At 41.4% G+C, this 27,988-nt stretch overlaps 4 protein-coding genes across 5 annotated transcripts in view; 1 reads left to right on the top strand and 3 right to left on the bottom strand.

The window, feature by feature from the left end:
- Nucleotides 1–8,893, bottom strand: part of LOC116311836 (scavenger receptor cysteine-rich type 1 protein M130-like) — a 63,844-nt gene extending 54,951 nt beyond the window's left edge. The window contains exons 1-5 of the mRNA XM_039615122.1: nucleotides 8,848–8,893; nucleotides 6,635–6,930; nucleotides 6,270–6,557; nucleotides 5,546–5,578; nucleotides 5,159–5,446 (exon numbers count right to left, since the gene is read on the bottom strand). Coding sequence (XP_039471056.1) covers nucleotides 5,159–5,446; nucleotides 5,546–5,578; nucleotides 6,270–6,557; nucleotides 6,635–6,930; nucleotides 8,848–8,867 — 925 coding nt within the window. The 5' untranslated portion in view covers nucleotides 8,868–8,893. The remainder of the gene's footprint in view (nucleotides 1–5,158; nucleotides 5,447–5,545; nucleotides 5,579–6,269; nucleotides 6,558–6,634; nucleotides 6,931–8,847) is intronic.
- Nucleotides 530–4,325, bottom strand: LOC120441165 (scavenger receptor cysteine-rich type 1 protein M130-like). 2 transcript variants are annotated; one of them, XM_039615136.1, is made up of 4 exons: nucleotides 4,240–4,325; nucleotides 3,763–4,068; nucleotides 3,404–3,685; nucleotides 530–1,153 (listed from the first exon to the last, which is right to left on the bottom strand). In XM_039615136.1, the coding sequence occupies exons 1-4, from the start codon at nucleotides 4,244–4,246 to the stop codon at nucleotides 1,113–1,115; spliced, it is 636 nt and encodes a 211-aa protein (XP_039471070.1). In that variant the 5' UTR covers nucleotides 4,247–4,325; the 3' UTR covers nucleotides 530–1,112. The 2 variants fall into 2 exon arrangements, with proteins under 2 accessions (XP_039471070.1, XP_039471069.1); XM_039615135.1 differs by having other exon boundaries at nucleotides 3,763–4,319.
- Nucleotides 8,894–9,454: 561 nt separating the features above from the next.
- LOC120441064 (CD5 antigen-like) lies at nucleotides 9,455–11,945 on the bottom strand. Its single transcript, XM_039614731.1, has 4 exons — nucleotides 11,838–11,945; nucleotides 10,248–10,363; nucleotides 9,893–9,925; nucleotides 9,455–9,774 (listed from the first exon to the last, which is right to left on the bottom strand). The coding sequence occupies exons 2-4, from the start codon at nucleotides 10,288–10,290 to the stop codon at nucleotides 9,455–9,457; spliced, it is 396 nt and encodes a 131-aa protein (XP_039470665.1). The 5' UTR covers nucleotides 10,291–10,363; nucleotides 11,838–11,945.
- Nucleotides 11,946–19,785: 7,840 nt separating this feature from the next.
- The window catches only part of LOC120441063 (scavenger receptor cysteine-rich type 1 protein M130-like), a 72,449-nt gene continuing 64,246 nt past the window's right edge, over nucleotides 19,786–27,988 (top strand). Inside the window, exons 1-4 of the mRNA XM_039614730.1 lie at nucleotides 19,786–19,825; nucleotides 20,919–20,963; nucleotides 21,081–21,200; nucleotides 21,549–21,854. Of these exons, the coding sequence (XP_039470664.1) occupies nucleotides 19,786–19,825; nucleotides 20,919–20,963; nucleotides 21,081–21,200; nucleotides 21,549–21,854 (511 nt within the window). The remainder of the gene's footprint in view (nucleotides 19,826–20,918; nucleotides 20,964–21,080; nucleotides 21,201–21,548; nucleotides 21,855–27,988) is intronic.

Below are 27,988 nucleotides of genomic sequence, written 5' to 3'. Positions count from 1 at the left end.
GCTGTCTTTCTGAAAGGACATAATTCACCCACTGTCATCTTCTTCTTTGCTTTTTATCAACACACAGCAGTCAGGCTATTTTAAAATATATTGACTGAATTATGATATTCTGGACCTTTGTCTGAGGAAATTTTCTACTTGAATTATAATTGAACACCTCTGAAGTATAAGCTTAGTGAAATGATGATTATAAGTGATGTTCTTTATAACCTGTAAGAACCTTGATGCAGATCCAGGTGAGTATTCTGTACTGCTGTGTCTTGCTGCCTTTGACACAGTTGATGATTGTATCCTGGCTGAAAAATCATGTTGGCCTCTTTGGATCATCTCAGGAGGGGTTCTCTTCTTGTTCACAGCAGTTTTTCCTTCTTTGCAGCTAATTTTGGATCCTCTTCTGCGGTGCACACGAGGTTCGATCCTTGGACCTATCTTGTTGGTTCTGTACACACTGAGTGACATTGGCCTCACGAACAACCCAAGAGTGGATACGTGGAAAAAAAAAAAAATGAAGGATGGATATTTTGCTTTGTATGTTTATTTGTAATGATTTATGAAGTCTGGTTCATATTGTACTCAAACATCTTGTTTTGCGTAATTATGGAAAAATAAGCAGCCTTGGCCTGTGATGGCTTGGCTGAGCTTCATTCATGAAAATCACACTTAAAACTGTAAAAGTTAAATCTAAAGCTGTTATAGAAGTTAATGCTTCCTTTGTGTTTGTAAGCTACTAAAATCAGCCAAAGCACTTAGAAACATGATGATAGTCACGGCTCTATAAATGATCCACGTTCCACGGTTACTTCAGCTGTGCAATATTTTAGCTCAACTTACAAAATCAACTTATACATGAAACTTTTGAATATTTTTCAGTGACAATTCTTTGATTCACATTCACATACTGATGGTCTCATTTGTAACGAATTTGTTACTCCAGTATGTTTACAGATTTGTGTCTTTGGTAGAAAACTGAGTTTGACTGAGCTGATGTTTAGCTGTCTATGATGGGAAATTCATGTGGATGTAAGATGAGGTCGTCTTCTGCTCCTTTAGTTCCTTTCACTTCAGCCATCTCTCCTTCATGCACACAAACACCGAGGTTGGAGTAAACCAGCTCAGTGTGTTTCCGTCTGCTCGAGCTCTGCCTCCTGCTGGCCTGAGGAGACATGACAGTGCATGGATCAGACTGACTTCATCACATACTGAGGTCTTCATTGACAGACGTGTTTCTGCTTAGGCTGCTACCACATGCTAGCTCCAGATAAGCAGATTTAAATGGATGGATGTCAAATGCCAATAGCAGAGTCAGTGTCAGGATGAACATCGTGACAGGAAATGCTGGATCTCATTCAGACTCAAAAATACTCAGAAAAACAACTATTAGAACAGAACCCAACTTATGTTTAAGTTACAGTTATACATTTAACACCCAAACACTTTATTCTTACTTTAATTGATTGACATCCTCATGAAATTTAAATGGAAAGTAAGAAAATTGAGTCTTTTGAAAATCTCAAACTCATCAGAACAATCTGTCCACTTCAGACAGCGTCTCCCTCAGGCATCTGATTCACCGCCCATATGCCTGGTTCAACCTTCCACATCTGGAAGCCCACTCTGGTGAGTTAGGGAAGTGTCAAAGGTTTCCGGTCACCAAACCCAATTACAGAATAAGGAGTTCAATTACTGTAACGTTGAGGAAGAATCGTCCCTAGCGTTTGATCATTCCCTTAGCCCCAACGACACTTCTGATAGGTTGCTAAGTTTGAGACAAGGCCAGTGGAGCACTGATGATTCTGCTGAAGACACCTCATGAGGTTTGTTTTGCACAGTTTAGACAATCAAGCGAAGAATGAGGTAGAATCAAGTGATGACACAGAAACATTTGAAACATTGGTTTCTCTGCCTATCAAGACAGACAACTGCCTGCAGAAAAGAAGAGTAGGTGAGAACTCCAGATCCCAGCTTTCCTTGAAGACAGGAAGTGGCATCACCACAAAGTGTCATGTCGCGGTGTGTGGAGGGAAGGAAGAGAGGACCCAAATGCAGGACTTGCAGGCTGGTGAAGGATGGTGTTTATTGTGGAGACAGGATGAACAGAACATGATAGAGACTGACTGAATGACTGAACTGAACCAGAAACACACACAAATTGATGATGACAAGACAGAAAAGGAGAAAACTAAGTACTTAAATACACAGTAGTGATGATGATGATAAGAGACAGGTGAGAACACAGCTACAACTGAATCTCACTAATAACACACAGGAAGTAGAACTAAACACAGTGCATGGAGACAGATGACTAACACAATAAAACAGCAAACATGAACATATGGAAAATAAACAGAACATGATCAAACTGAAAACACTGGGTCAACGATCCAGGAACCCTGACAGAAGGGAGGCAGTTATCACTTCCAGGTGACTGTATTGAACCAGTGAAATTTAGACTGGACAAGCTAATAGAATTGGAGTGACAGCAGAGGAGAAAAGCCAGTGAATGCCTGTATTATAGAAAAACTGGTCATTTAGTTGTTCACTGCTCATTTCGTCCATAGCAGAAAGCCCTTGACTCTGTGAAGAGTCAACTTAAAGATTTCTGCTAAAATTATTTATATAAGCAAGTCACACAGGAGTTACAGGCCCTGACTGAGAGACAATGTCCGTTCACTTCTCTGAAAATCCCTATGATACACTGTGGCATGTGGCAAGATTTATATATCACCCCGGTATGGGGGTGACATGTTTGTCTTGGTATCATTCATGGCATCCTAGTGGATATAGTCTTTGAATGTGGCAATCAAATTTACATCACAGGTATGGAAAGTTTTCTTCTCAGCCATAGGAGCACGAGTGAATTTATCTTCAGGTTTTTACTCCAAATCGAGAGACAAGGTACTTAAATGAAGCACTTAAAAACCATTATGTTTCCTCTACCAATCCATCTGGAGTACATTACTGCCATGGGTAGAGTATGCTGATGATACAATGACTTCCTGAGCTACCAAACCTTCTCTATTTTAAGCCTCTTTGAGGTACCAGCCACACTCATTCCCTAATTCAACAAATTAGATGAAAGAATTTATGAATTAACGACTTATCTGTAAATCTTTGGAGAGTAATCCTGTGGAAGAGACTGAACATGATCCCTGTAAAAATTACTCAAGTTTACCATGAAGCATTCTGGGTCGTTTTGATGCAATAAACTCATCTTTAACCTTTGTGTAGTGTCTGCCCTGAGGTGAGGTCACATCCATCCTCTGTTCAAACAATGGGTTAAAAACAGTGAGTACACAGCTTTCCCAGGTGTGTCCTGTCAGGTAAAGTCTATAAAGGGTTTGACCAAAATAACCACTAACTGTCAGTGTGACAGAGGGAACACTGGATGTTTTAGATCACCTACCTGAACAGGTGAAATCAAGGATGTTGAGAGAATAAACTGATGTTACACACTCCCTTAGAGCAGAGAAAGACCGGACACACTCAGGTTTGATCTTTGTTGGAAGTCTGGCTAAGGACTTTGTTATCATTCTCAAAGAAACAGCAGAACCACAGTCCAGATGTTCACAGATAACAGCTGCCTCCTTCAGGGTCCAGTTGGGGACAAAGACTGGTTTCCAATCTCCCAGTTTCACTTCCAGTATACCTGCACAGCGACTGACTCCTCCCACCAACCTGACAGACTCTAACAGAAAGCAGAGAGTCATCAGTAAAAGAATAAAGTGAGTTTGAACCACATCAAAGCTGCAGCTCCTCTTCTACCTGAGCAGGTGAGTCCAACAGCTTTGCCAGGTGAGCAGCTGTTTCTAGCTGAGCCTGAGCTTCTACAGTCCAGGAGAGCAGACTCATGGCCTCCACACTGGAACTCTTTGCTCCACACTGGAGCCTCCACTTCTCCATAGAGCGCCCCCTGGAGGACTGAAGGAGGCCCACAGCCGAGCTCCCTACAGACCACCTCTGCATCCTGCTGGTCAAAGTCAGCTTCACACACTGAGGACCATCTCTGGTTAGACTTCACTTCCAGTCTGCCTGAACACAGACTGGAACCATTCAGCAGCCTGACAGAGTCTGGAGACATCAGAGAAGATCAAACAGAGAGATCAGAGACAGCAGACACACAAGAAAAAGATGGCAGCAAACAACTATTCACTGATTCAAACTCAGCACAACTCAACATGACTTCATTATTAACAACAGAACACATCTTTCTAACAGGAGACATGTTAGTATCACATTTACATTTCATACAGTGGACAGGCTCTCAGTGATTTCTGATTGTTGGGTCTGTCTAGCACAGGCCCACCTCTGGAACGAGACAATTTAACTACAGCGCGAAAGCATTGAACACCAAGTAGGCAAAGTTTGTTGGGCTACTCATGCATGAGGGAAGCCTGCGCAGAGCCAAGTGTCGTTCCACCCACTTGACCTCCGTCAGACTCTCAGCCAGGTTCCCTATAGCACTCCTTTTATTGTGGTTACATGAATATGCATAGGTTCATTAACATACGACGTATACATACACACAAAGAGTACCTTGCCTGTGTGTGTGTGTGTGTGTGTGTGTGTGTGTGTGTGTGTGTGTGTGTGTGTGTGTGTGTGTGTGTGTGTGTGTGTGTGTGTGTGTGTGTGTGTGTGTGTGTGTCAGAATGTGAACCTGTGAAGACTCCCTAAAGCTGGTGCCAGGAGTTTAACGGTCCATCTAAACAAAAGGCTCTTATACTTAACCAGATACAGAGTAGGTGTCCTCCCATACCATAAATCAGTAAGAGCAGATATAACCTCTCCTGACCTTAAGTTGTGTGTGCCTTCCAGAGTGCTCTGGAAGGCACACAGAATCTCCACAGGCTACTAAGGATCAAACCTCTACCAATCTACAACTAATTATAAAACTCTAAGCATATATGAGTAGATATTTCTAAGCATAAATGACAATCAACAATACAAAACCTGACACTGATGTTTTACAAATGACAGCAAAACAGCTGCAGAGCTGGAAGCTTAGGAATACTTTGAGGATATCGCAAATCTCACTGACATACCTTCTGTAAATGGAATCATAGTCAGGAGACAAGGGCACAACTCACTTTAGCTGCTGTGTGCTGCAAGCTGTTACTGTGCTGTACATGATGTCATAAATATTTTTGCCTGATTGGCTTACCTGAACAGGTGAGATCTAGGACAAAAAAAGACAAACTTGATGAGACACACTCCCTGAGAGCAGATCCAGACTGAACACAATCTGGTTTGAGCTGCCACACCAATGTCAGTGACTTCTGTCTCTGTTCTACTGAAACAGCAGAGCCACAATCCAGATGTTCACACACAACAGCTGCTGCCTTCAGTGTCCAGTCAGATTCCTCCACTGGTCTCCACTCTCCCAGGTTTTTCACCTCCACCGTACCTGCACAGTGATTAGCTCCTCCCACCAACCTGACATTATTGGGCTCTGAACAGGAAGCAGAGAGTCATCAGTAAAGAAGTCAATTTACTTCTGAACAGATTAATTTATCTTTCATTCTTTATTCTCTCTGATTTCTCCTTTTACCTGTAGCATTGTGTTTTTCTTCAGCCTGGAGTCCTGAGTAGGAAACCAAAGAAGAAAAAACACATATTTAAGGCAAAACATTGATTGGAGCTCAGCAGAGAACAGAACAAAATCTCAGACTGGTTTGTGAGTTATTTGCTATCAGCTCAAAAACATATTATCAAATTCACCATGAGTCATTTTATCAGTCTGCTTTCAGAGAGATGAACATGTGAAAAAACAGACCAGAGAGTGCTTTACACAGACATAGAACAGGCCAACAAGTGAATTTAATATAACAGTAGGTAGACTTGTCCCTTGACCTGATCGAGTTCTCCATAGGGCTTTTGTGAATCCCTCTTTATCTGACACCTCAATCAGGACCAATCTGTCTTTGGAGACTCTATCAAAAGCCCAGGAATATATCACTGGGACACCCCTACCATTCAACAATGGTAATGTGGCAATCCATAGAGGGGTATTGTCACTGTTATTACTATCATCAGTAGTAGTATTAGTAGAACCAGTTGTTAATTTCCAGTTCTTTAACATTGGGAATCCTCTGTGGTTGATAAATTGTTAGTTACATTCAAAGGAGATAAATTAAACTCATGCCTTGATATTTTTACTCAAGTTGCCTATTGGCTTAAAAATTAAAGTTATGCTTGTATAATTACTCTTACTTCTAACTGAATGTTCAATATAACAATGATCAGCTCAGAGAATATGTCACTGTTGTTCTTACCTGAGCAGGTTACTTTCAGGACATTGGATGAGTAACCTGATTTTGCACATTCCCACAAAGCAGATCCAGGTTTGACACAGTCAGGTCTGATTAACCACACACTTTTTTGTGTTGAGTCTTCAGATTGGGCAGAAACAGCAGAACCACAGTCCAGATGTTCACAAACCACAGCTGCTGCCTTCAGGTTCCAATGATTGATAAAAACTGGTCTCCAGTCCCTCAAATGTTTCAATTCCAGTATACCTTCACAGCAACTGGTTCCTCCCACCAACCTGACACGGTCAGGCTCTAACAGAAAGGATAAAGTCATCAGTAAAAGAATAAAGTGAGTTTGAACCACATCAAAGCTGCAGCTCCTCTTCTACCTGAGCAGGTGAGTCCAACAGCTTTGCCAGGTGAGCAGCTGTTTCGAGCTGAGCCTGAGCTTCTACAGTCCAGGAGAGCAGACTCATGGCCTCCACACTGGAACTCTTTGCTCCACACTGGAGCCTCCACTTCTCCATAGAGCGCCCCCTGGAGGACCGAAGGAGGCCCACAGCCGAGCTCCCTACAGACCACCTCTGCATCCTGCTGGTCAAAGTCAGCTTCACACACTGAGGACCAGCTCTGGTTAGACTTCACCTCCAGTCTGCCTGAACACAGACTGGAACCATTCAGCAGCCTGACAGAGTCTGGAAAAATAATATTAAATACATTTTTAAAAAGGAGGACTTTGTGACCAAAAACAGCATACTATAAGGGGAAAAAAACCTTGCCAGATTGTCTTTTACTTTTTGCTGTTAAGCCTTCCTGTAATGTCTTGTGTTTATTCTTTGTTTTTCCGTTTTTACAACCTTACTGGATTATTTAGAATTTTCCCTTTCACATACTTTTGCTGGACTTTGCTACCTGCCTTCATATGTAAGCACAAGTAGCACTCTGACAAAGTACCAAAACAGAGACAGGAGTAGTCATACAAGGTGAGGGAAAATTATGAATCATAGAAACAGTAGAGTAACAAAACACGTCTCAAATTAATCAAGACAATCACACAAAGGAAGTAAAACTCAAGACAGCACACGATAGACATAAACTCAGTCAAACAGGACTAGAGACCAGTTGACCACCACCTCACAAACTCTGGACCATTGGGAAAATGTGTATTTCCTAAATGACTGGAATGTGGTTGCTGGAGGTGGTGATTGCATTGGTTACCCGCAAATTTTAGTTGTCACCCATAGTTTGTATGGAATACATCAATTTTTCTGGAGCTACTGTCTGTGTTGTAGTAAAAGTAATAAAAAAATCAGCACAAACATGAGATGGAGAATGTTCATCTTCAAAGTAAAAGTTGTGCCTTATGATTGCAAGCATGATTGTAACAAATATACACACCGACTTTAATTTATGCAAAGAATTCATCCTCAAAAAATGCGAAACAAAAAGTTAACTCACTGAAAGTTAAAGGGACGCTTGGCTCAACAAAGCTCTGACTCTCTCTCGGCCTGGCTAGAGTCTAAAAAACACAAAACTACAACAAAAACAATTTTTCAGGCCAAACGAAGGTCTTAAAGTGAGTGAAATCTAATTCAGCGTCGTACACAGTAAGGATATAACAGTATTAACTATACAACCAACTTCTGTTGGAGTAGGGTTAAGGTAGATGCTCTGAATTTTATTGTCACATGACACTGTAAAAAATGACAGTTAAGGGATGACTTCTTTAAATTTTGCTACAGCATGTAAGTTAAAGTCAGTGTTGTAAATCTGTCACCCACAGCTTGCCCCAACTGGAGAGTGTAAATAACTCTATGTACCATCTCCTCACTTAGTAAGCAAATACAATTTCTGGTGTGTATCACTTATTTCTCTTTACTAAATACCTCAACTTATTATTCAGTCAACACGTTTGTGCTCTGAACTTATTTTTTTTAACCGGGCTTACCTTGGCAGGTGAGATGCTGAATGTAGAAAAAGAGATTCAGTCTTGCACACTCTCTCAGAGCAGATCCAGAATGAACACAGTCAGGAGTGATTCTCCACATAGATCTGAGTGAGACCGCCTTTCTCTGGCCTGCAGATACAGCAGATCCACAGTCCAAGTGTTGGCAGACAGCAGCTGCCTCCTTCAAGGACCAGTCTGATGAACCTACTGATCTCCACCCTCCTTGTTTCACCTCCACTGTACCTTCACAGTGATTGGCTCCTCCCACCAGCCTGACAGGCTCTAACAGAAAGCAGAGAGTCATCAGTAAAAGAGTAAATGAATTTGAACCACATCAAAGTTGCAGCTCCTCTTCTACCTGAGCAGGTGAGTCCAACAGCTTTGCCAGGTGAGCAGCTGTTTCGAGCTGAGCCTGAGCTTCTACAGTCCAGGAGAGCAGACTCATGGCCTCCACACTGGAACTCTTTGCTCCACACTGGAGCCTCCACTTCTCCATAGAGCGCCCCCTGGAGGACCGAAGGAGGCCCACAGCCGAGCTCCCTACAGACCACCTCTGCATCCTGCTGGTCAAAGTCAGCTTCACACACTGAGGACCAGCTCTGGTTAGACTTCACTTCCAGTCTGCCTGAACACAGACTGGAACCATTCAGCAGCCTGACAGAGTCTGGAGACATCAGAGAAGATCAAACAGAGAGATCAGACACAGCAGACACACAAGAAAAAGATGGCAGCAAACAACTATTCACTGATTCAAACTCAGCACAACTCAACATGACTTCATCATTAACAACAGAACACATCTTTATAACATCACACACTGGAGACTTGTTAGCATCACATTTACTTTTATACACTGGAGCAGCTCTCACTGATATTTGAACATGTTCAAAATGATGCCACATCGTTACGACCTGCAGATGTCTCTATTATGTTCCTTCCTTCTCAGCAATAATTTCAACAATTTCCATCTTTTGTAATTCTATGAATGAAGATTAATAATTCGAAATAAATCATTTTAGAAAATTCTCCAAAAATCTTAATCTAAATCTAAAAAAATCTAAATGGATCACTACATTAAGGAAGTGCCCAGAGTGAAGGAGGTTGTCTGTGTGTGGAGATACTGATGAACTCCGGTTGGACAGAAGTTCTCAGATTTGTGTCCAGGTGTTCTTTGGTGTCTTTTATGAAGGTAACCAACAAAGTTCATTAAGCTAAAAGAGGAGTTCTCCTCGGCTGGTTGGTAGTTAGCTCAGTGTGTGTGTCAACCAGGTACATTACTACCAATCATTGAGTCACCTGAGCAAGTGAAATCCACTATAGAGGAGGAGGATCCTGATATTACACACTCTCCCAGAGCAGCTCCAGACTGAGCACAGTCAGAATTGATCATCCACACAGATCTGCCTGCAGACTCTTTTCTCTCTTCTACAGAAACAGCAGAGCCACAGTCCAGATGTTCACAGAAAACAGCTGATGTCTTTAATGTCCAGTCAGACATGTCTACGGGTCTCCACTCTCCCAGATGTTTTATCTCAAGTGTTCCTGCACAGCGACTGGCTCCTCTCACCAGCCTGGCAAACTCTGAATAGAAGGCAGAAAGTCATCAGTACAGACGTGAATTTAATTTTCAAAAGTATGAAGTCAAACCGTCCTGCTGATTTTGCTTCTGTGGCTGTTTACTTCTTTTTAGGATGATTACCTGTTGAGTCATGTTTTTCTTCAGCCTGGACTCCTGAGGAGAAAGTTAGACAAGAGCTATCAGTCACACTCAGCTGTGGACAGAGCAAGCTGCATTCCAGCTGTATACGGTGCGAGCAGGAAGCCTCTTCCCTTTCCTGAATGAGGTTGACTTTTGTGAACAGTCTCCAGTAAGCCATAATATTAACATTACTTTCATAGAAATTCTTTTTTCATTCTGATAAACACACTTTATCTGACATATTACTGAATGTGAACCCATGTGATGCTGCTGAATAAGGGGCTCTGAAGTGAATACAAATTCCTTTGATATGAACTGTGTGTTTGGGTGATGCAGATGTGTAGGCCAGTCCTACCTGAGCTCCACAGCAGCACCATCAGCAGCAGCAGTGGATCCATGTCCAGGCAGACGTCTCTCTGATGATACTCAGTGTTTATCCACCAATAGGAAGAGGCGGAGCTTCACTGGGATCTGATTTTTTAAAAATTGGTTTAGTGTCACATGATCAGTTTTTCCTGTGTGTCAGGACTGAATGAAAGTTCACCTCATGAAAAGTTCATGAGGTGAACTGCTGAACTGCTGGCTGCTGTTCACCTTTTACACTAGGTATACTACTAATAAATACAGATACTTAAAAATTAATGATTGTAGCTGCCCACTGCATGATGTGGGTATTATGTGTTATTAAATAACAACAACACATCATACTGATAACTGTTCTTTTTGCATCCTTTGACACAATTACAGTTACAGACTCTCTCTCTGCCTGCACTTATCTTTTGATCATAAGTGATTTACCAAAAATGACAAAACAAACTCAAAGTTAATTAATTTTTACTGAAATAGGGACCCAAAATATGGATTTTCAATGAAGAAATATCATTGAAGTGATTTTTTGGCCACAACAGCTGTAGTAAATTCTGATATCATGACATCTCTCAACCACACAAAGCTGAAAAAATGAGCAGCCTGATGCTTTATGAGAATGAAGTTTAATTCTTGGCCTGAATTATTAATCATTGTATTCTTGATCTGAGTGTTCACTGTTAAGTGGAGTCAGCTGTGTCACTCCACACAGCTGCTCCATCAGGAAGCAGGAGGGTGGAACAGGACCAGAGAGTACCAGCGCACACACCCGGCACTGCTTCACTACTGCATCAGCAGATGAAACATCAGCTCACATTTCACAGACTTACTGCCCAAAGCGAAGAGTCACAGCAGGTCAGTGCAAAGTAGTCCTTGAATGAGAGAGAGAGCTCTTCTTCTACAGGTCAGCTGACTCACTTAACAGTTTGATGAGTGTGACAGGTGACATGTTGTTGCCTTCACATTCAGCAGATCTCACCTGTGGGCCACGCTGGAGCTTGGTGGACCCTACTGCTGGTTTTGATACTAGTCTGTATATTAGATATTAGGCTGTTGGATTTTAACTGTGTCATATTGGTGCGCACACTTTGGATCAGTAACATTAAATACAAAATATGAAAAAAAAATATTTAAACTGCAGGAGTTTTGTGAGTATTAATGATAAAATTATAGTTAATTTTGTTTACTTAGTGTTTATTAAATGTTTATAGATATCAACTTTGCACAAAATCCAGTGAGGAAACCAGACATTGGACATGTAGTTGTAACACACCATGCCATACTATTTATGATATATATACAATGAAAATGTTAAAATTCATAACTTTTTAAAAGTTATATGAGCCTGTGTTATGAATAAACATATTTTAGAACATTGCAACTGATTTGCAAACATGATCATTTCATTGTTAACAATAAAACAAAAAGAACTATAATTCCAAAAGATCTCATAAGTATTGATCAGTTCTCTGACTGGTACAATTTAAACCAGCATTGTTTCACTAACTATAACCTTTTACTTCATTCCACAGGAGGCTGCAGGACAACTAAAAAACAGACAAACTCTTCAACTACTCACCTGTGGAAGCAGAGATTCAAGGAAAAGAGAATAGGAAATATCAGAGTCAAAGATTCAGAGCACTTCTGAGGTTTAGAGAGGACAGATGAGTTTGTATTTTGTCTGTTCTCTCTCTGTCTGTCTCTGTGCTGGATCTGTGGACCTTTCTGTTCATGCAGCAACAGAAGAACACCAAAGCCCCACCCACTAAAACTTGAGTGGCACCTTAAGTGTCATTTGAGCCTCATCTGAATTTTAGAGTGGAGGGCTGTGCATTTTCTCCCCTTTGGACTGATTGGTAAATGGACTGATTCTTAAATAGTGCTTTTCTACTCTCCTGGAGTACTCAAAGCGCTTTATACAACACGCCGCATTCACCCATTCACACGCATTCACACAAGCACTGTTTTCTATACTTGTCAGTGCTTTCTAACTAACATTCATATCATTACATTCATACTCCAATGGATGCTTCGGAGAGCAAGTGGGGGTTAGTATCTTGCCCAAGGATACTTGGCATGCAGACTCGGGGAGCCAGGGATTGAACCACCAATTAGTAACTAATTACTGATTACTTTTCCAAAAAAGAAATCCTGTTACTTTACTGATTACTTATTTTCAAAAGTAATTAGTTACGTAGTTTGTTAAAAACATGACACACAACCTGAATACGTAATAAAGCAATAGCAATTTCAGCCCATTTCTACTTTTTTTTTCAGCCCATTTCTACCTACCATTGATGCCTCAGCTTCCATAGACGACCTGGTATCTCACTATAACAATGAACTTATCAACCTCTTAGATACCTTGGCTCCCCAAAAAACTCGAACTGTTTCTTTCTCTCGCTCTGCGCCATGGTATTCATCTGAACTTCGCCAACTTAAAGCTACTGGACGCCGCCTAGAACGTCTCTCCAGGAAAACAGGACTTACTATTCACAAGGACATGTATCTCAGCCATATACAACACTATAAAGAAGCTATTCATCATGCTAAATCTGCTTACTACACCTCTGTTATTGAATCTGCTGAAGGAAACACTCGCACTTTGTTTTCTATATTGCATAATATTGTTAAACCCCCAGATACCTTTGCCATACATACACACTGCAACAAAATTTATGGACTTTTTTTTACACCAAAATTGAGAATCTTCATCAACAATTGCCCTCGTCCTGTGAAATGGTCAATTGTTCTATCTCCATTTTCTGCCCTTCTCAGCTGTCATCCTCTCTATCCAATTTTGAACTTCCCACAATAACTCAGCTATCTTCCATAATTACTAACTTAAAGTCATCATCATGTAAACTTGATCCACTGCCGACAAATCTTGTTAAACTCTCATTCCCGTCTCTTGCCCCACTGATTGCTAATATCGTACACTCCTCTCTTATATCTGGTTCTGTTCCTTCTTCTCTTAAAACTGCAATAATAACTCCAATACTGAAAAAGAATGGTTCAGATCCCTCCAATCTAAATAATTTCAGGCCAATTTCAAATCTCCCTTTCCTAGCAAAAATTCTTGAAAAGATAGTGGCTGCACAGGTTCATCATCATCTCATTGGAAATAACTTGTACGAACAGTTTCAGTCCGGCTTCCGTTCATGTCACAGTACAGAAACAGCCCTAGTAAAAATCACCAATGATCTTCTGCTTGCAGCTGATTCTGGACTTATATCCATCCTCATTCTCCTTGACCTTACAGCAGCTTTCGATACTATTTCCCACCGCATCCTCCTTCACAGATTAGCATCTATTGGCATCAATGGTACAGTACTCGCCTGGTTTACTTCTTATCTCTCTGGCCGCTCACAGTTTGTTCAATTACTCCCTCACAGATCAGTATCTACTCCAGTTAATTCCTGTGTACCCCAAGGCTCTGTCCTGGGTCCTTTACTTTTTATCATCTATCTCCTACCCCGACGTAATATATTTAGGAAGCATAACATCCAGTTTCACTGCTATGCAGATGACACTCAGCTCTACCTATCCTCCAAACCTACAGCTACTCTCCCACCCACATCCATTTCTGACTGTTTAAGTGAAATCAAGGTCTGGTTTACTGACAACTTTCTTAAACTTAATGGCAATAAAACAGAATTCATTTTAATAGGCACCAGATCAAAACTGACTACAGTTCCAACCAGTCTTTCATTATCCATTGATAACTCTGTTGTCACACCCTCCCCTCAGGTTAAGAGTCTTGGTGTCATCCTCGATAGCACTCTGTCCTTCACAGCACATATAAATAATATCACTTGGTCTTCCTACTTTCATCTCCGTAATATTAACCGTCTTCGTCCCTCACTCACACCACACAGTACCGCCATACTTGTCAATGCTCTTGTCACATCTCGTCTGGATTACTGTAACTCTCTTCTCTATGGTCTACCTCATAAATCCCTCCATAAACTGCAGTTGGTTCAAAATACAGCTGCTCGTATTATTTCCAGAACTAGATCCACTGAACATATAACACCTGTTCTTAAACAGCTCCATTGGCTCCCAATTCACCTCCGTGTCAATTTCAAGATCCTGCTTCTCACTTTCAAAGCGCTTCATAACCTCGCTCCTCCATATCTATCCGATCTTCTCCATACATACTCACCCCTTCGTACACTCCGCTCTTCTTCAGCTTCCCTTCTGTCAGTTCCACCTGCTCACCTGACTACCGTGGGACTCAGAGCCTTTAGTTGTTCTGCCCCGAGACTTTGGAATGCACTTCCACTTGCTCTACGGACCACACACTGTCTCACCTCTTTTAAATCACTACTCAAAACCCATCTGTTTAGAATTGCATACACCTGATCTGTCTTAGACCATTTTTACCTTGCTCAGTTTTTATATTTGCTTTTATACTTTTATGATTGTTTATGTCTAAATTTTATCTACCATGTTTGCTATATATACATTTTTTTTAATGTTTTTTATGGTATTGTTTACGTGCTACTGTAAGGTGACCTTGAGGGTCTGAAAGGCGCCTATAAATAAAATGTATTATTATTATTATTATTATTATTATTATTTTTCTGCATAATCACCATATAAAATTGAATCAAATGAAAACGTCTCTTTTTAAAACTTGTTTTATTAGTTTTAATCTTTTAACTTAATGCACATTGCATCAAGCAAAAACTAAATTATATGCAACATTCTCTGACTTGAAGAAATTTGTTTAACATTTAAACCTATTTTCTGCATATTCCAGCACATAAAATAAAATGTTTTTTTGTGTTTACACTCACTCTTTCAAATAGATGCAAGTGAAACACAGCAGAAAATAAATAAAATCAAAGACTCAGCGGTCCTGTTGCTCTATTTTCACCTGTATAGCAGGCGGATGTTTGCCCTGGTGCAGGTGTGCCGCAGCGGTCAGTGGAAGAATCCACTGCATAAATAACAGAGACAACAGCATCAGGGTCTCCCACGCTGCCTTTATTTCATCTCAGAGCTGACAGATGAAGGCAGAGAACATCCATCCATCCATCCTCATCCGCTTTATCCAAGGTCGGGTCGCGGGGGCAGCAGCCTAAGCAGAGAAGCCCAGACCTCCCTCTCCCCAGCCACCTCCTCCAGCTCATCCGGGGGAACACCAAGGCGTTCCCAGGCCAGCCGAGAGATATAATCTCTCCAGCGCGTCCTGGGTCTGCCCTGGGCCTCCTCCCGGTGGGACATGCCCGAACACCTCACCCAGGAGGCGCCCAGGGGCATCCTTGTCAGATGCCCGAACCACCTCAACTGGCTCCTTTCGATGTGGAGGAGCAGCGGCTCTACTCTGAGCCCCTCCCGGATGGCCGAACTTCTCACCCTATCTCTAAGGGAGAGGCCAGCCACATATTGCAGTTATTACCAACAGTATTTCTCTGCCTTATTATTATTCCTACAATATTTGTTTGTTTGTTTTTCCAGATTTTTGGGGGGGTGGCACATGGGGACCATGTCTGTGAAGGTTCTCAGTCATCCAAGTCATCGTAGTCAAAGGAGCTTGTAAAGAAAAGCGTCTGGACTTCTTTAAGTTGCTTGAAGACGTTTCACCTCTCATCCGAGAAGCTTCTTCAGTTCTAAGGTCAAATGGTGGAGAGTCCCAGATTTAAACCTAGTGGGAGTGTCCCCCCAAAGAGGGACACAAGGACCCTCTTTGGGGTAAAGTTACAATTAGATGCTTCACAGAATAAAACTGCATTAAGATTTTCTAAAATACATAAATATCAATGAGAAAGGGGTAATCTCAAACAAGTAAGAATAAAAATGTATAAGGCATTAGAAACCGTCAAACAAAAAGCCAGCGAGTGATCATCTAACTGTAAAAGGAAGTTTATTCTACAGCAAACATGCCCATGGAGGCCCACAGTGGGTAGCTGTGGATGAACTGTGAACAGCTGTCTTGCCCACAGAAAACCCATGTAGGGGTCTGTAATCCCCACATGGGTTTAGATGAGTTTAACCTGCCCAAACAGCACTTTTTTTTAATGTATGCCTGTTGTGTAGTTGTCCAACCTTTGTCTAACAAGTGAATATTCCCTGGTTTGAACCTAGGTGTTGACACAAATCCCTCAGGGTTTGCATCAGAGAGGGCAGGTTGTGTAAAAATCTACCAAATCGAATATGTGGACTGTTTGCTGTGGGAAATAAGGGACTAGCTAATTACAGCCTTTGTTTAAGTGAGGTTCTGCACCAATATCGGTGCTTTTCACAAAAAGGAGCAACGTATTGAACTTGAAAAATTAACTAAAGGGTTGATCCTGTACTGCTAGTATCAGTCTGGTACCAGTATCAGAGCTATTAATATTTAGATCCATATCCTTACTCCTACTGGGGAACAGTAGGTGGGATATCTGGAAAGGTGGGGCCAGTGTTGAAATAAACATTGCTCATGTCACGTTGGATTAGGCAGGACTCAATTGCAGGACTCATAGCTGTGCAATCGAAGGAGAATTTATGTACAACACCATTTGAGATATGTACATATAAACAGTGATCAAGGGAAGTGGGCTCCATGGGTTCCAAAGGAAGGGTCCAGGGCAGTGATTAACACGCTCACACTCCTCTTCATACAGTCCATGACACCAACACTCAATCCAATCGCACACAGTTACTCACTCTCACTCACGCTCATCCAAGTCAGGTCCAAGGGAAACAGGCAAGGGTCCAGGGAGATCTGTACAGGGAGATGGAGATAGGAGTTAGGAGTTAGGAGAGAACCAGGAAACACAAGGAAATTCGCTAGAGAGAGCATTAACACTAACAGAGGTACGTACAACGATCCAGCAGGAACAGTACTCCAACAAGGCTTTAAGTACTGACTGGATCCTGTATAAATAAAACAGAAGAATGTCTGTGAAGGTTCTCAGTCATCCAAGTCATCGTAGTCTAAGGAGCTTGGAAAGAAAAGCGTCTGGACACCTGAAGACGTTTCACCTCTCATGCGAGAAGCTTCTTCAGTTCTAAGAGCAATTAGTGGAGTGTCCCATACAATATTATTTTCTAATAATCTGACAAAAACAGCATCTGGTCTCCACTCCACATGTTTCTTACACACTTTGCAGGTAGTACTACTTCCTTTACACGTTATTCCACGTTACTGTCATCATCTGAACTCACTAACTTCAGGCTGTTGAAGCTGCCAGGACACGGCTCCTTAATGTTTCACTGTGAGACACTAAGGAAGGTCTTTGGTTTATTCTATGTAGCAGTGTCTATCAAACTATGTACACAGAAATGACATACACGTTATCTCATACACACACACACACACACACACACACACACACTCAGCATGGTCGGATCAATTTGTTTTTACAGACAATAGCAATGAGCCAGAACCACACAACAAAAAGTTATGAATAAAAGACATTTCCACAACAAGCTGTATGTCTGTGAAGGTTCTCAGTCATCCAGGTCATCGTAGTCTAAGGAGCTTGGAAAGAAAAGCGTCTGGAAGCTTGAAGACGTTTCACCTCTCATGCAAGAAGCTTCTTCAGTTTTGGGGTCAAATGGTGGAGAGTCCCAGATTTAAGCCCTATGGTAGTGTACCCAAGTGGGACATGGACCCCCTATTGATCCTCTACCTAATCACACAAGCCAAGGTGTGAAAACGGGTGTGAGTCACAATCAGGCAAGGTGAACCCATTGTGAAACCTGGCCCCACCTTATCATGCGAATTCCTGAGGTCAGATGGCCCAGGGTGTGAGTGGGCGTTAAGGCGTCTGGGGAGGGAACTCAAAACTGGATTATAGATGGCAGACAGTTGGTGTCGTAAACCACCGCCTCTGTTCAAAGTTGGTTGTTCACACTGTCGAACAGTTACACAAACTCCATGGCATTATAGTATACACTGAGACAAACCTGTAACCCCGGAGAGCATCTTTTCAAACCGTTCCAAGAATGCTTTAGCCTTACACAATTACTCGCTGTCTCTGCTGCTCAGTGTTTCTTTCACCACCATTCTCAAAAGGTTCAGACATGCATTTTTCAGTGCATCACTATCAAACACTAGATTTCTGTTCCTGGTAAAGAAGCATTGTTAGTGTTGTATTGGAAGTGGTATTATCTTACTGTGTTTTTCATATTGGCCAACATCTTGTTTGGTCCTCATTTTCTGGCATGATATCTGCATTCAGGACATCTCCATGCTGAATTTTTGCACTCTCCTGAGAATTTTCAAGCCCCGGCTAATGCTTTGAAAGAGAAATTTCGAAATAGGCTCAGATTGCATGGACTCTTGTGGCTTTCTTCCCGGAAACATGTTTTCAGTTCTGGATTTTTTACTAACATGTGGGATGAATTATTGGGCACCGGGATTCAGAGTGTGACTCATTTTATCTGAATGTGCTGTCTTGTGTTGTTTTCCTCTTGCTATGTTTTATATTATGCATGTTGGATGGTACTTTTTGATCCAGCTAAGGCTCTTAGTCCTTGATTTTAGCAACTCGTCTTATTTCAGCTCAGTTGTTTTTCCTTTAACATTTATTGTCCTTTGCTGTTTGCTTCCAAATCATTTTCTATGATTTAAGATGAGCACAAACACAGACACAGAAGACTTTCTTCGATAAGCAGAGTTTTGAGGCTTCCTAACCTTTGTCAAGAGAGAGATATGTTTTCATTTATCTCATATATGATTCTCGGTCTGATGTATCTTTTATTGACTGCTTTTTGCAAAACCAAGTTACACTTTATTAACTGTCAGCAGAGAGTTTCACCAGTGTGGTCTTCCTACTGTTTAAAAATTTTCAACTGGACTGGGGGATAATCAGAAATGCTGATCTTTTACGGGGTGGGTGGAGTTTATTCAGCCCACACAAATCACCATTTTTACAAGACTATGGCTGCTGCTTTGAAAGAACTCAGTGCTGTTTCCTCTGTCTACATTTTTACATCACTCAGTTCTGCATTACACGTGGCTCTGATTGGTTACACAGAAGGTCAATCTGCTCATACTTGAGCAGTCCAAGTGACTTTTACTACAAGCCTCCTTCACTTAACCACCCACACACACGTTCATAGAGCGTTCATTCTGCATCTCTGTGCCTTGTCTAACATTCACATTTACACTAATACCCAAATGACTGCATGAGGAGAAACTTTCTTTGGTGACTGTTTTTTACCCACTGTCACCCTTGAGTTAATGAATTCAGCGATAGTAACTGAACAGAGGTGTATTCACTGGTAAAAGTTGGAGATTTCCATCTTAAACCAGCTGCACTGAGAGCCAGTTTCCTCCTGCATAAGATTGGTTTGGTGGTTTACTCGTGGACTCTGGCTGCTGGATTCTTAATAATTTCAGCATTAGTAATAACTGAGTTTAGGTTTTTACTCTTGTGACAGACTCATACAGAGCAGAGAAAAGTAAACATAAACGATGGGAATTCTGATCATGTGATGAGTAAGATGAGAATCTCTTGGCAGATACACACTGAGGACAGCATCTGATGAACACAGCAGAGCGCAGACAGAGACACGTTTATCCGGACATGGATCAGCTGTTTGTGCTGCTGCTGCTGTGGAGCTCAGGTAGGACTGCTTTGATTTGTTTTTATTGTACAAATGAAAACAAGTTTGAAAGTCAATATTTGGTGTGAGCAGCTTCATGCTTCAGCTCAGTCTGAGCTTCCTGAGCAGTTCTCTGTCATCTCTTCTTGAAGGACATTCAAAGCACTTCTTTGGGTGTTTCTGCCTTTTGTTTTGCTCTCTGTCAGGATGATTTGGGCTCTGGGGAGTCCAATCTATGACTGATAGTGTTCCACTATGTTTGTCTGTGTAGGTATGCTTTTACTGCAGTGTTTCTGATCATTGTCATGCTGAAAAACATATGCTTTTGTCAATCAGATGCTTTACAGATGGTATTACATGATAGATGAAATTTTGATGTTACTTTTTTGCATTTATTGTTCTCTTAATTTTGACTTCATCTCCAACACTGTGCTGCTCTCGTTTGAATCATAACTATCTGTGCTCCATTTTTTAAATGTAAATGGGGAGTCTTCTTCACACACTATGTTTAATAATTCAGTTAAGTTTAATTCAACTTTAATTGTATAGCACCAAACTACAACTATTAATACCCAGTAGTAAAGAATACTGGTGTCATTTCCAGTTGGAAACTGTCCATCCTCTTCAGGGATTTGATTCAACATCAACATGTGTTTAAAAAAAGTTTACAAGACTGCATCTGTGAAAAACAAAAACCATACAGCACCTTGAGGTGACTTTTATTGGGATTTAGTGATCAGTGCTATATAAATAAAAATGAATTGAACTAAATCTTATTTGATCACGTGGTTCATGCTTGTAAAGCAGTCTTTGACTTATCTACTCTTATTATTTACATATTAGATAAGATACTGACAGAATGTACTAGTCAGACAAAACCTGAGAGTTACGTCTGTCCACAGCTGAGCTCCATGAAATATCCTGCTTTATGCTGATGGTTCTCTGATTTTCTCCTCAGACGTCCAGGCTGACAGAAAACAAGATTCAACAGGTACACAGAAAAATTAAAGTGAAATGAACAATCACTGAAGGGAAAATCATAACTCGCATTTGTCTCTCATCTTTGCAGAAGTAAAATTGCTTTTTTACTGATGACGCTCTGCTTTCTGTTCAGAGTCTGATGATGTCAGGTTGGTGGGAGGAGCCAATCGCTGTGGAGGTACACTGCAGGTGAAACATCTGGGAGAGTGGAAACCATTGCAATTCATTGACTGTACCCTGAAGGAAGCAGCTGTAGTCTGTAAACATCTGGACTGTGGCTCCGCTGTTTCTGTAGAACAGTCCTCACAAAGCTCAGTGTGGGGGGTCAGTTCTACCTGTGTTCAGTCAGGATCTGCTCTGAGGAACTGTGTAACATCAGAATACTTCTCCTCTGCCGTGGAGCTCACCTGCTCAGGTCAGCCCATCAGTGACACTAATGTACCAGACACAAAGACCAGGTAGAATAGTAGCACATCATCTGCAGCAGCAGAAAAGCCTGAAAAGACTTCTTCTATCAGTCCATCCGTGGTTCATCAGTATCCTGACACATACACAGCCACCTGTAGTCAAGGCACCTTTTTAAAGTGACCCTTTTGAATCTTTGGAGCATTCTCTAAAATAGTACAATTTAATTTCTCAGAAAATGTCAAAAATGTAGCAAATATTTGCTGATATTGATACACCACAAAAACAAATCACTGACAGCTGAAACGTGTGTCTGCTGTGTCTGATCTCTCTGTTTGATCTTCTCTGATGTCTCCAGACTCTGTCAGGCTGCTGAATGGTTCCAGTCTGTGTTCAGGCAGACTGGAGGTGAAGTCTAACCAGAGCTGGTCCTCAGTGTGTGAAGCTGACTTTGACCAGCAGGATGCAGAGGTGGTCTGTAGGGAGCTCGGCTGTGGGCCTCCTTCGGTCCTCCAGGGGGCGCTCTATGGAGCAGTGGAGGCTCCAGTGTGGAGCAAAGAGTTCCAGTGTGGAGGCCATGAGTCTGCTCTCCTGGACTGTAGAAGCTCAGGCTCAGCTCGAAACAGCTGCTCACCTGGCAAAGCTGTTGGACTCACCTGCTCAGGTAAAGAGGAGCTGCAGCTTTGATGTGGTTCAAACTCACTTAATTCTTTTACTGATGACTCTCTGCATACTCCCAACACATTTTAAATGCATGTTGGCAGTATGCCTGTGCTGTAAGGTCCCTGCATCCACATGCTCATGTAATAAACCAGGGGATAGGTATGTTTAAATGTAATATTGTAATGTATATGTATATTTCTATACATTATACACATAAATGGTCCTACCAATCATTTAATTTTTTGTAATCCACTGGATCAGGCACCATAAAAGTGACGAATGAATCTTTGGACGTCGTTCATCACATTACTCGGGCCAGACAAATGAAGCTTCGACACCGTGCTTCTGAAGCACTGTGTAGTTGTTTTTGCATATATGCCAGAGCTTCAGCACTAATTCCTTCAAGCCTGTTTGAATTGAAGAACTTAGTCATTTTTACTCACCTGCCTGCCCAGAGACAAAGGCAGAAAGACAGAGAGACAAGCCTGTAGACAGATACAGTCAAACAGTTTCTTGGACCTGCACCTATTAAAGCCCCATTTATATAGGCTTAAAATGTCCAGTGGAGACGAGGCTACAGTGTCTAAATAAGTGGTTCCCAGTTTACCTTGATTGTTGGAGACTGGAGGAGGAGAAGGAGAAAAGCAGAAAGACATTGAGAAGAATGCAGAGAAGGGAGAAGAAGCATGGAAGAATGTCCTCCTCACACCAGAGGTTGATGACAGGAGACTCTGAGAGCAGGCTGACGGCTCTTTGTTCTCTCAGAGTGTTAAACAAGTGAACATCAAAGAGGATAAATACAGTTTTACTTTGGTCATTTTCTTTAGATTTCCAGGTTGTGCTGTAGTGTTTCATCAATAAGGTTTAAACAGTTTTGTGTGGGGCAGAATTTAACAGCATTTATCTCAAACATACCCAGAAGAGATTCTCAGGGAAAATAACTCGACGCTGTTAAAATAACAACTTATGTAGCTACTCTGCTTTCTGTTCAGAACCTGTCAGGTTGGTGGGTCAAGCCAGTCGCTGTGCAGGCATGCTGGAGGTGAAAGTGGGAAAGTGGAGAACAATCGATTATTTTGACTGGGAACTGAAGGAGGCACATGTCGTCTGTGAACATTTGGGCTGTGGCTCTGCATTTTCTATACAATGGAAAAATGAGCCTTCTGAGATTTCTGTGTTGAAAATTGAGCCTGATTGTGTTCACTCCGGATCTGCTCTGAGAGACTGTGCAAAATTATATTCCTCTTCCCTAACCCTGAACGTCACCTGCAAAGGTAAGCACAATCATTTATCACATATCCTTATGTTATCCACTTTGCAGGGTTTACTTCTTGTTTGTCAGGATCACTGCTCTTCTCAAATATGTTCATACTTTCTGGGACATTTTATCAAATGCTTCATTCCATTTTTATGGAGATGTCAGTTATTTATTATCTGCTTCACCAGTAAAGACACCTGAATTCCTGTTCACTCTTTCAGTAACTTAACCATCTCAGGCTTTTCTTAAATGGCAAAAAGAGTTACCGTCTGAACCCCAAAAGATCAAAACTGCTCAGTTAGCTGATATTGAAGTAGTAACACCAAAAAGTACCTGGACATAATTAGTGGAATCATTTGTAAAACTGTGACATGAAAACTTTGCAAACTAAAACTTAACAGATATTAATACCCAATGTCAAAAGAAAGCCATTTTACCTTGATTGTTGCATCTGTTGTAGACAATGAGTGTTCACCAGCAAACCAGCTCCAGTTACTAACTTAAAATGTGAGTTCATCTCCAAACTGGATGGAAATAAGACAGACAAGCCGGGATGAGAAAGGAGATAAAGAGCTGCTGTGACTAAAACCACCTGAAAACTGAAACAAATTGCAATGAAGAACACAAACTGTCCACCAGACAGCAAAAAAACTGGAGGTTGATGGTTTGAGAGAGGGAGGAGCAGACATATGCTCTGGTGTTTACAGTAAATGTTTTTGGAGAGAGTGCACCCAGCTGAGATCCTGCTTCATTTTTTTTGAACAGAAGGTTTATGTGCCCTCATCTGTATGTTTATAGACCTGCTGGTTCAGCCAATCATCTCTGTGTCCTTCATGAATGGGGTCTCCATGGCCCAGCAGCAGGGGCTTCAGGTGTCCAGGGGCTCTAACTTCACCATCAGCTGCTCCATCCAGCCACAGTACCCAGGAGGCTCCTTCCAGCTCACCTTCACCTCATCCAACACGGCGTACAACTACACCCAGCCAGCTGTCAATCACTCAGCCCACTTCCTGTTTCCTGCTGCAGAGCCCGCCCACCAAGGAAACTACAGCTGTGTTTATCACGTCTATATTTTTTACCATGACTTGTCCTCTGAGAGCCGCCTGCTGTCTGTCACTGTATCAGGTAAGCTGAAGCAGAGACTGCTGGGTTTGTGTTCGGGTCAGCATTAAAAAACAGACAGGTTCAGGTGTCCTCTGAGTTATGGTACTACTACTTTGATGCATACACTGCAGTAATCTGAGATACATAGAAATATTAGCCATGAATATGCAGTAAGTATTTTTGTACTTTAACACATGACCACATGTGGTCTTGAGCTATAGTTCTCCAGCTTTTTGAAGGTCTTTCACTGTTTTTCTTTGGACATTGGCTGCTTTTTCACTCATTTTCAGTCCAGTCCTTGTACCTGATCGATCAATCAGTGTTGTGTCTACACATAACAGATAACTTGGCAAGGACTCAATTTTACATTGTTTTTTAATCACTTTTGTACTAGAAACCTGCCACCAAAATGCAGCAATTTTGACATGTCTTAAGTTAAATCTATGAAAAATGCCAAATATGATACAGTCTGAAAAGCATAAAACCAACAAGGTTTTATGCCTTTTTTTCTTGCCTTTCAGTCTCATCCAAAAATCTGATGAGACTGGAAAAGCATAGGACAAAATAAAAAGTGTGGCTCACCTAACAAATTATCTACAGCAGATGAACAGTATCTGAATGCCATGTTATTTTTTCATGTATGTTTCCATGTGTTTCAATGAATTGCTGCACTGCATTTGTATAGCAAAACATAATGAAGGAGTGACTCAAAACTTTTTCAGTGTACTGTACATGTAACTTGAATAGATAAGTCCCCTGGACTGAATGAATAATCTCTTTAATGATGCTTGATGACTGTGAATGTGTCTTTATCAGATCCCAAACACTCAGACGTTGTTAAAGTTGTTGTCATCACACTGGTCGCCCTGCTGGTCATTGTATTCATGATACTTGGTCTTCATCTCTACCGTCAGGTACTGAACATGTTTGTAGCTGAGAATGAAGACTTAGCCTGTTTTTTTTTTTTCAACTGAAAAGAGGACTGATGTAGAAAGCCTGATTGCTGTGCTGTTATTTTTTTCCAGGTCAGCAGACAGTAGAGCAGTGAGCTGGCTGACCCTACATGCTCTGCTTGAGCCATTCGTGGAAGGCCAGGAACAAGTTCAGCCTGCAGAGGAGGACCTCCAAGGAGCTCGAAAGCATGTTTGGACAGAGCATGGTACACCATCTCTTTTGTCCTCCATCCTCCTGTTTTTGAACCAGAGGTCTGGTCAAAGCTCCATCCTGAAGAGCCGTCAGTTTTCTTTAGCAGCTGTAATCAGCAGGGGGCGGGTGCTCAAAGTCAGGGGTGGATCTAGAAGGGTGGCATGGGGTGGCAAGTGCCACCCTAAAATGATCCCTTGCCACCCCAAGTGCCACCCTAGTTTTGCATATGACAGTGTTGTTTATTAAAATAAGATAGCATTAACAGTTTGAGCGTAGTTACAGTTAACAGTGAATATAAATGCTAAAACTGAATATATTGCATAGTGTTCCCCCCCTCCACCATTAACAAATGGTTCAGCCCATAGCGGACTGCTTTTTTCTTGTTTTCAGTAGCAAGCGATGTTTATGATTGTGCCAGAGCACATTTTGAACAACACCATGGGAATTTCAGATTTCACACAGGTGGTTGGTTGTTACACTCTAGAAATGGAATGAAGGTGAGTGTTATAGACCCTGTGCACGAGAAAATGCTAACTTCCTGGTTTGAGACCGGATGTGGGGTTGTACATTTCCAGTAGCTTTACTTTGCGGTCAATCGCTACTGCGAAGATATACTCCAAAATCATGTCCAAAACACGAAAACGGAAAGATCGCTTCAAAGAGCAGAAGGTGGGAACACTCACCATTGCTGTGTCATAAAAAATCTAATGATCAATTTTGATGTTTAAAGAGTTTAGATCAATTGGTTGTTTACATCACTCAACAAACTACATTACAAAATCAGAAGACACATCGTCCACATTCAGAAGCACATCTCTGTATAGTGACAGTTCCTACGATTTAAACAGGCAAATGTTCAGTATTCAAACTACAGGTGAACAATAGTCAAAACCAGATGTTTCCCCAGCTAGTCAAGTACACACCTACACAGCATGTTAACAAACCGTGAAAAAAAGCCACAAAAAATCAATGATTTCTGGTAAGGGTTTCTATACATTAGTATTTACGAAGGGTATGTTGTGACTTACCTTCAAAATTACAGTGGTCCCTCGCTATAACGCGGTTCACCTTTCACCTCGCTGTTTCGCAGATTTTTTAGTGCAAGTTTGCATGCTTTCTTTTTTTTTTTTACATCACATTGTGTCCTGCGTCCTGATCGGCTGCAGACCATTGTCGATCTACTCCGTGCCGTCTCTCCTGTACAGTACAGAATCGCTGCATCGATCGCTAGCAGTGTGACTCTGAAGTGCTGCACTGTATGTTTGTACGTTTTTTCCCCAACAAACACAACAATGTCGACGAAACGTTTTGCAGTGTCAAAAAATTAAATTGGCTACCTGATTTCACCTATCGCTGGTTATTTTTAGAACATAACACTCGCGATAAACGAGGGACCGCTGTTCACAAATACTGAGAAATATAGAATGAATCCTTTCTCTGTTTTTCTCTGAGGCGCGGGGGAAAAATATCGACAGGTCTATGAACAGCATCTACATATATATTCCGTGAATGCCCAAGACATCTCAAGAAATGTAAATCACCACTTGATTCATCCATTTAGTTGACTTGTTTTGGAAAAACCGGCAGTAAACAAGGAGCGAATATCACACCAGAAACGAAGCGCCCTACAGGCGTTTCCCCACCGGAAGTAGCATACGCTAAGGTGCACAGAGTCTATTAACCCTCTGGAGTCCACGGACACGCTGCACCTCCAAATCACATGACTGATTTAAGCTGACACACCAACAAGCTGCAGCCACGCTGAGTCTTTCAGCCCATGTTGAAAGTTCGGACTTCAAAGTATCACTGGTTTTTACATTTTAATTACAGGCCAGTAAATCCAGAGTTTTGATAAAAAAATATATATATATAAGCCGTGCTTTTTTCTAAATACTGTTGTTGTTTTTGTTTTTTAAAGTGTTTTCTAAGGACAGCGCGAAAACAGTAAAGAAAGGGGAAAAAAGTCAGCTCTTTCCTATCGATGGAAAAATGTACCATGTTGACCAATTTTTTTAAAAAAGTCAACACGTGGGATTTAGTTGTTTAGGAAGAGGGGAGAGTTTTGGGAGTGACGGTAACGGGAGCGAGACAGAGCGAGCGAGTGAGAGAGAGAGCAAGCTTTCAGATGTGGGAGATTTCTGACGTTTAGCGTGGAGGGTATAGTTGGTCTGTTGTGTAGTCGTGTTTTGTTTTGTGTGTCAGTGAGGGCACTAATGAATGTCACAAAGGCAGATTAAAATGTAAACAGTATCACCAAGTAGAAAACCAGTGGAGTGATACACCTTCTGTTGTCTGGCCTGCAGGTTTATCCCTGTGCTGCTCTCCTCTGTCTTGTGGTGGACAAACATTTTTTTTTTTTTACTGTCACACATAATTTGTGGGGCATCTTATTGCGACACCTTATTGTTTTCTCATTTTAGTTATAATAATATTTTTAAATGGTTGTACAAAATAAAAAAAACGGCAGATGTATTGACTGCATTTAGAGATAAATAGTTGTATATGTTTACAAAATGTGTGCATAAGTTTTCAAAATGTACAATTTATATTTGCATTTCAAGTTATAAAAATAATTTACTCAACATGACTGTGGTTTTTACAGTAAAAAAAATAGTACTAGGATTTTA

The sequence above is a fragment of the Oreochromis aureus genome, linkage group 7, assembly GCF_013358895.1.
Source record: "Oreochromis aureus strain Israel breed Guangdong linkage group 7, ZZ_aureus, whole genome shotgun sequence".
NCBI classification, from domain to species: Eukaryota; Metazoa; Chordata; class Actinopteri; order Cichliformes; family Cichlidae; genus Oreochromis; species Oreochromis aureus.
This window is presented reverse-complemented; position numbering and strand designations above follow the sequence as displayed.

Excerpts from the sequence above, each read along its gene's own strand:
- LOC120441165 (XM_039615135.1), bottom strand. The coding sequence starts at position 4,078 with ATGTCTCCAGACTCTGTCAGGCTGCTGAATGGTTCCAGTCTGTGTTCA. Across the intron at positions 3,686-3,762 it reads TGTTGGACTCACCTGCTCAG|AGTCTGTCAGGTTGGTGGGA; the intron begins GTAGAAGAGGAG and ends GCTTTCTGTTAG. Across the intron at positions 1,154-3,403 it reads CCTTGATTTCACCTGTTCAG|GCCAGCAGGAGGCAGAGCTC; the intron begins GTAGGTGATCTA and ends ATGTCTCCTCAG.
- LOC120441064 (XM_039614731.1), bottom strand. The coding sequence starts at position 10,290 with ATGGATCCACTGCTGCTGCTGATGGTGCTGCTGTGGAGCTCAG. Across the intron at positions 9,926-10,247 it reads GGTGCTGCTGTGGAGCTCAG|GAGTCCAGGCTGAAGAAAAA; the intron begins GTAGGACTGGCC and ends CTTTCTCCTCAG. Across the intron at positions 9,775-9,892 it reads AGAAAAACATGACTCAACAG|AGTTTGCCAGGCTGGTGAGA; the intron begins GTAATCATCCTA and ends CCTTCTATTCAG.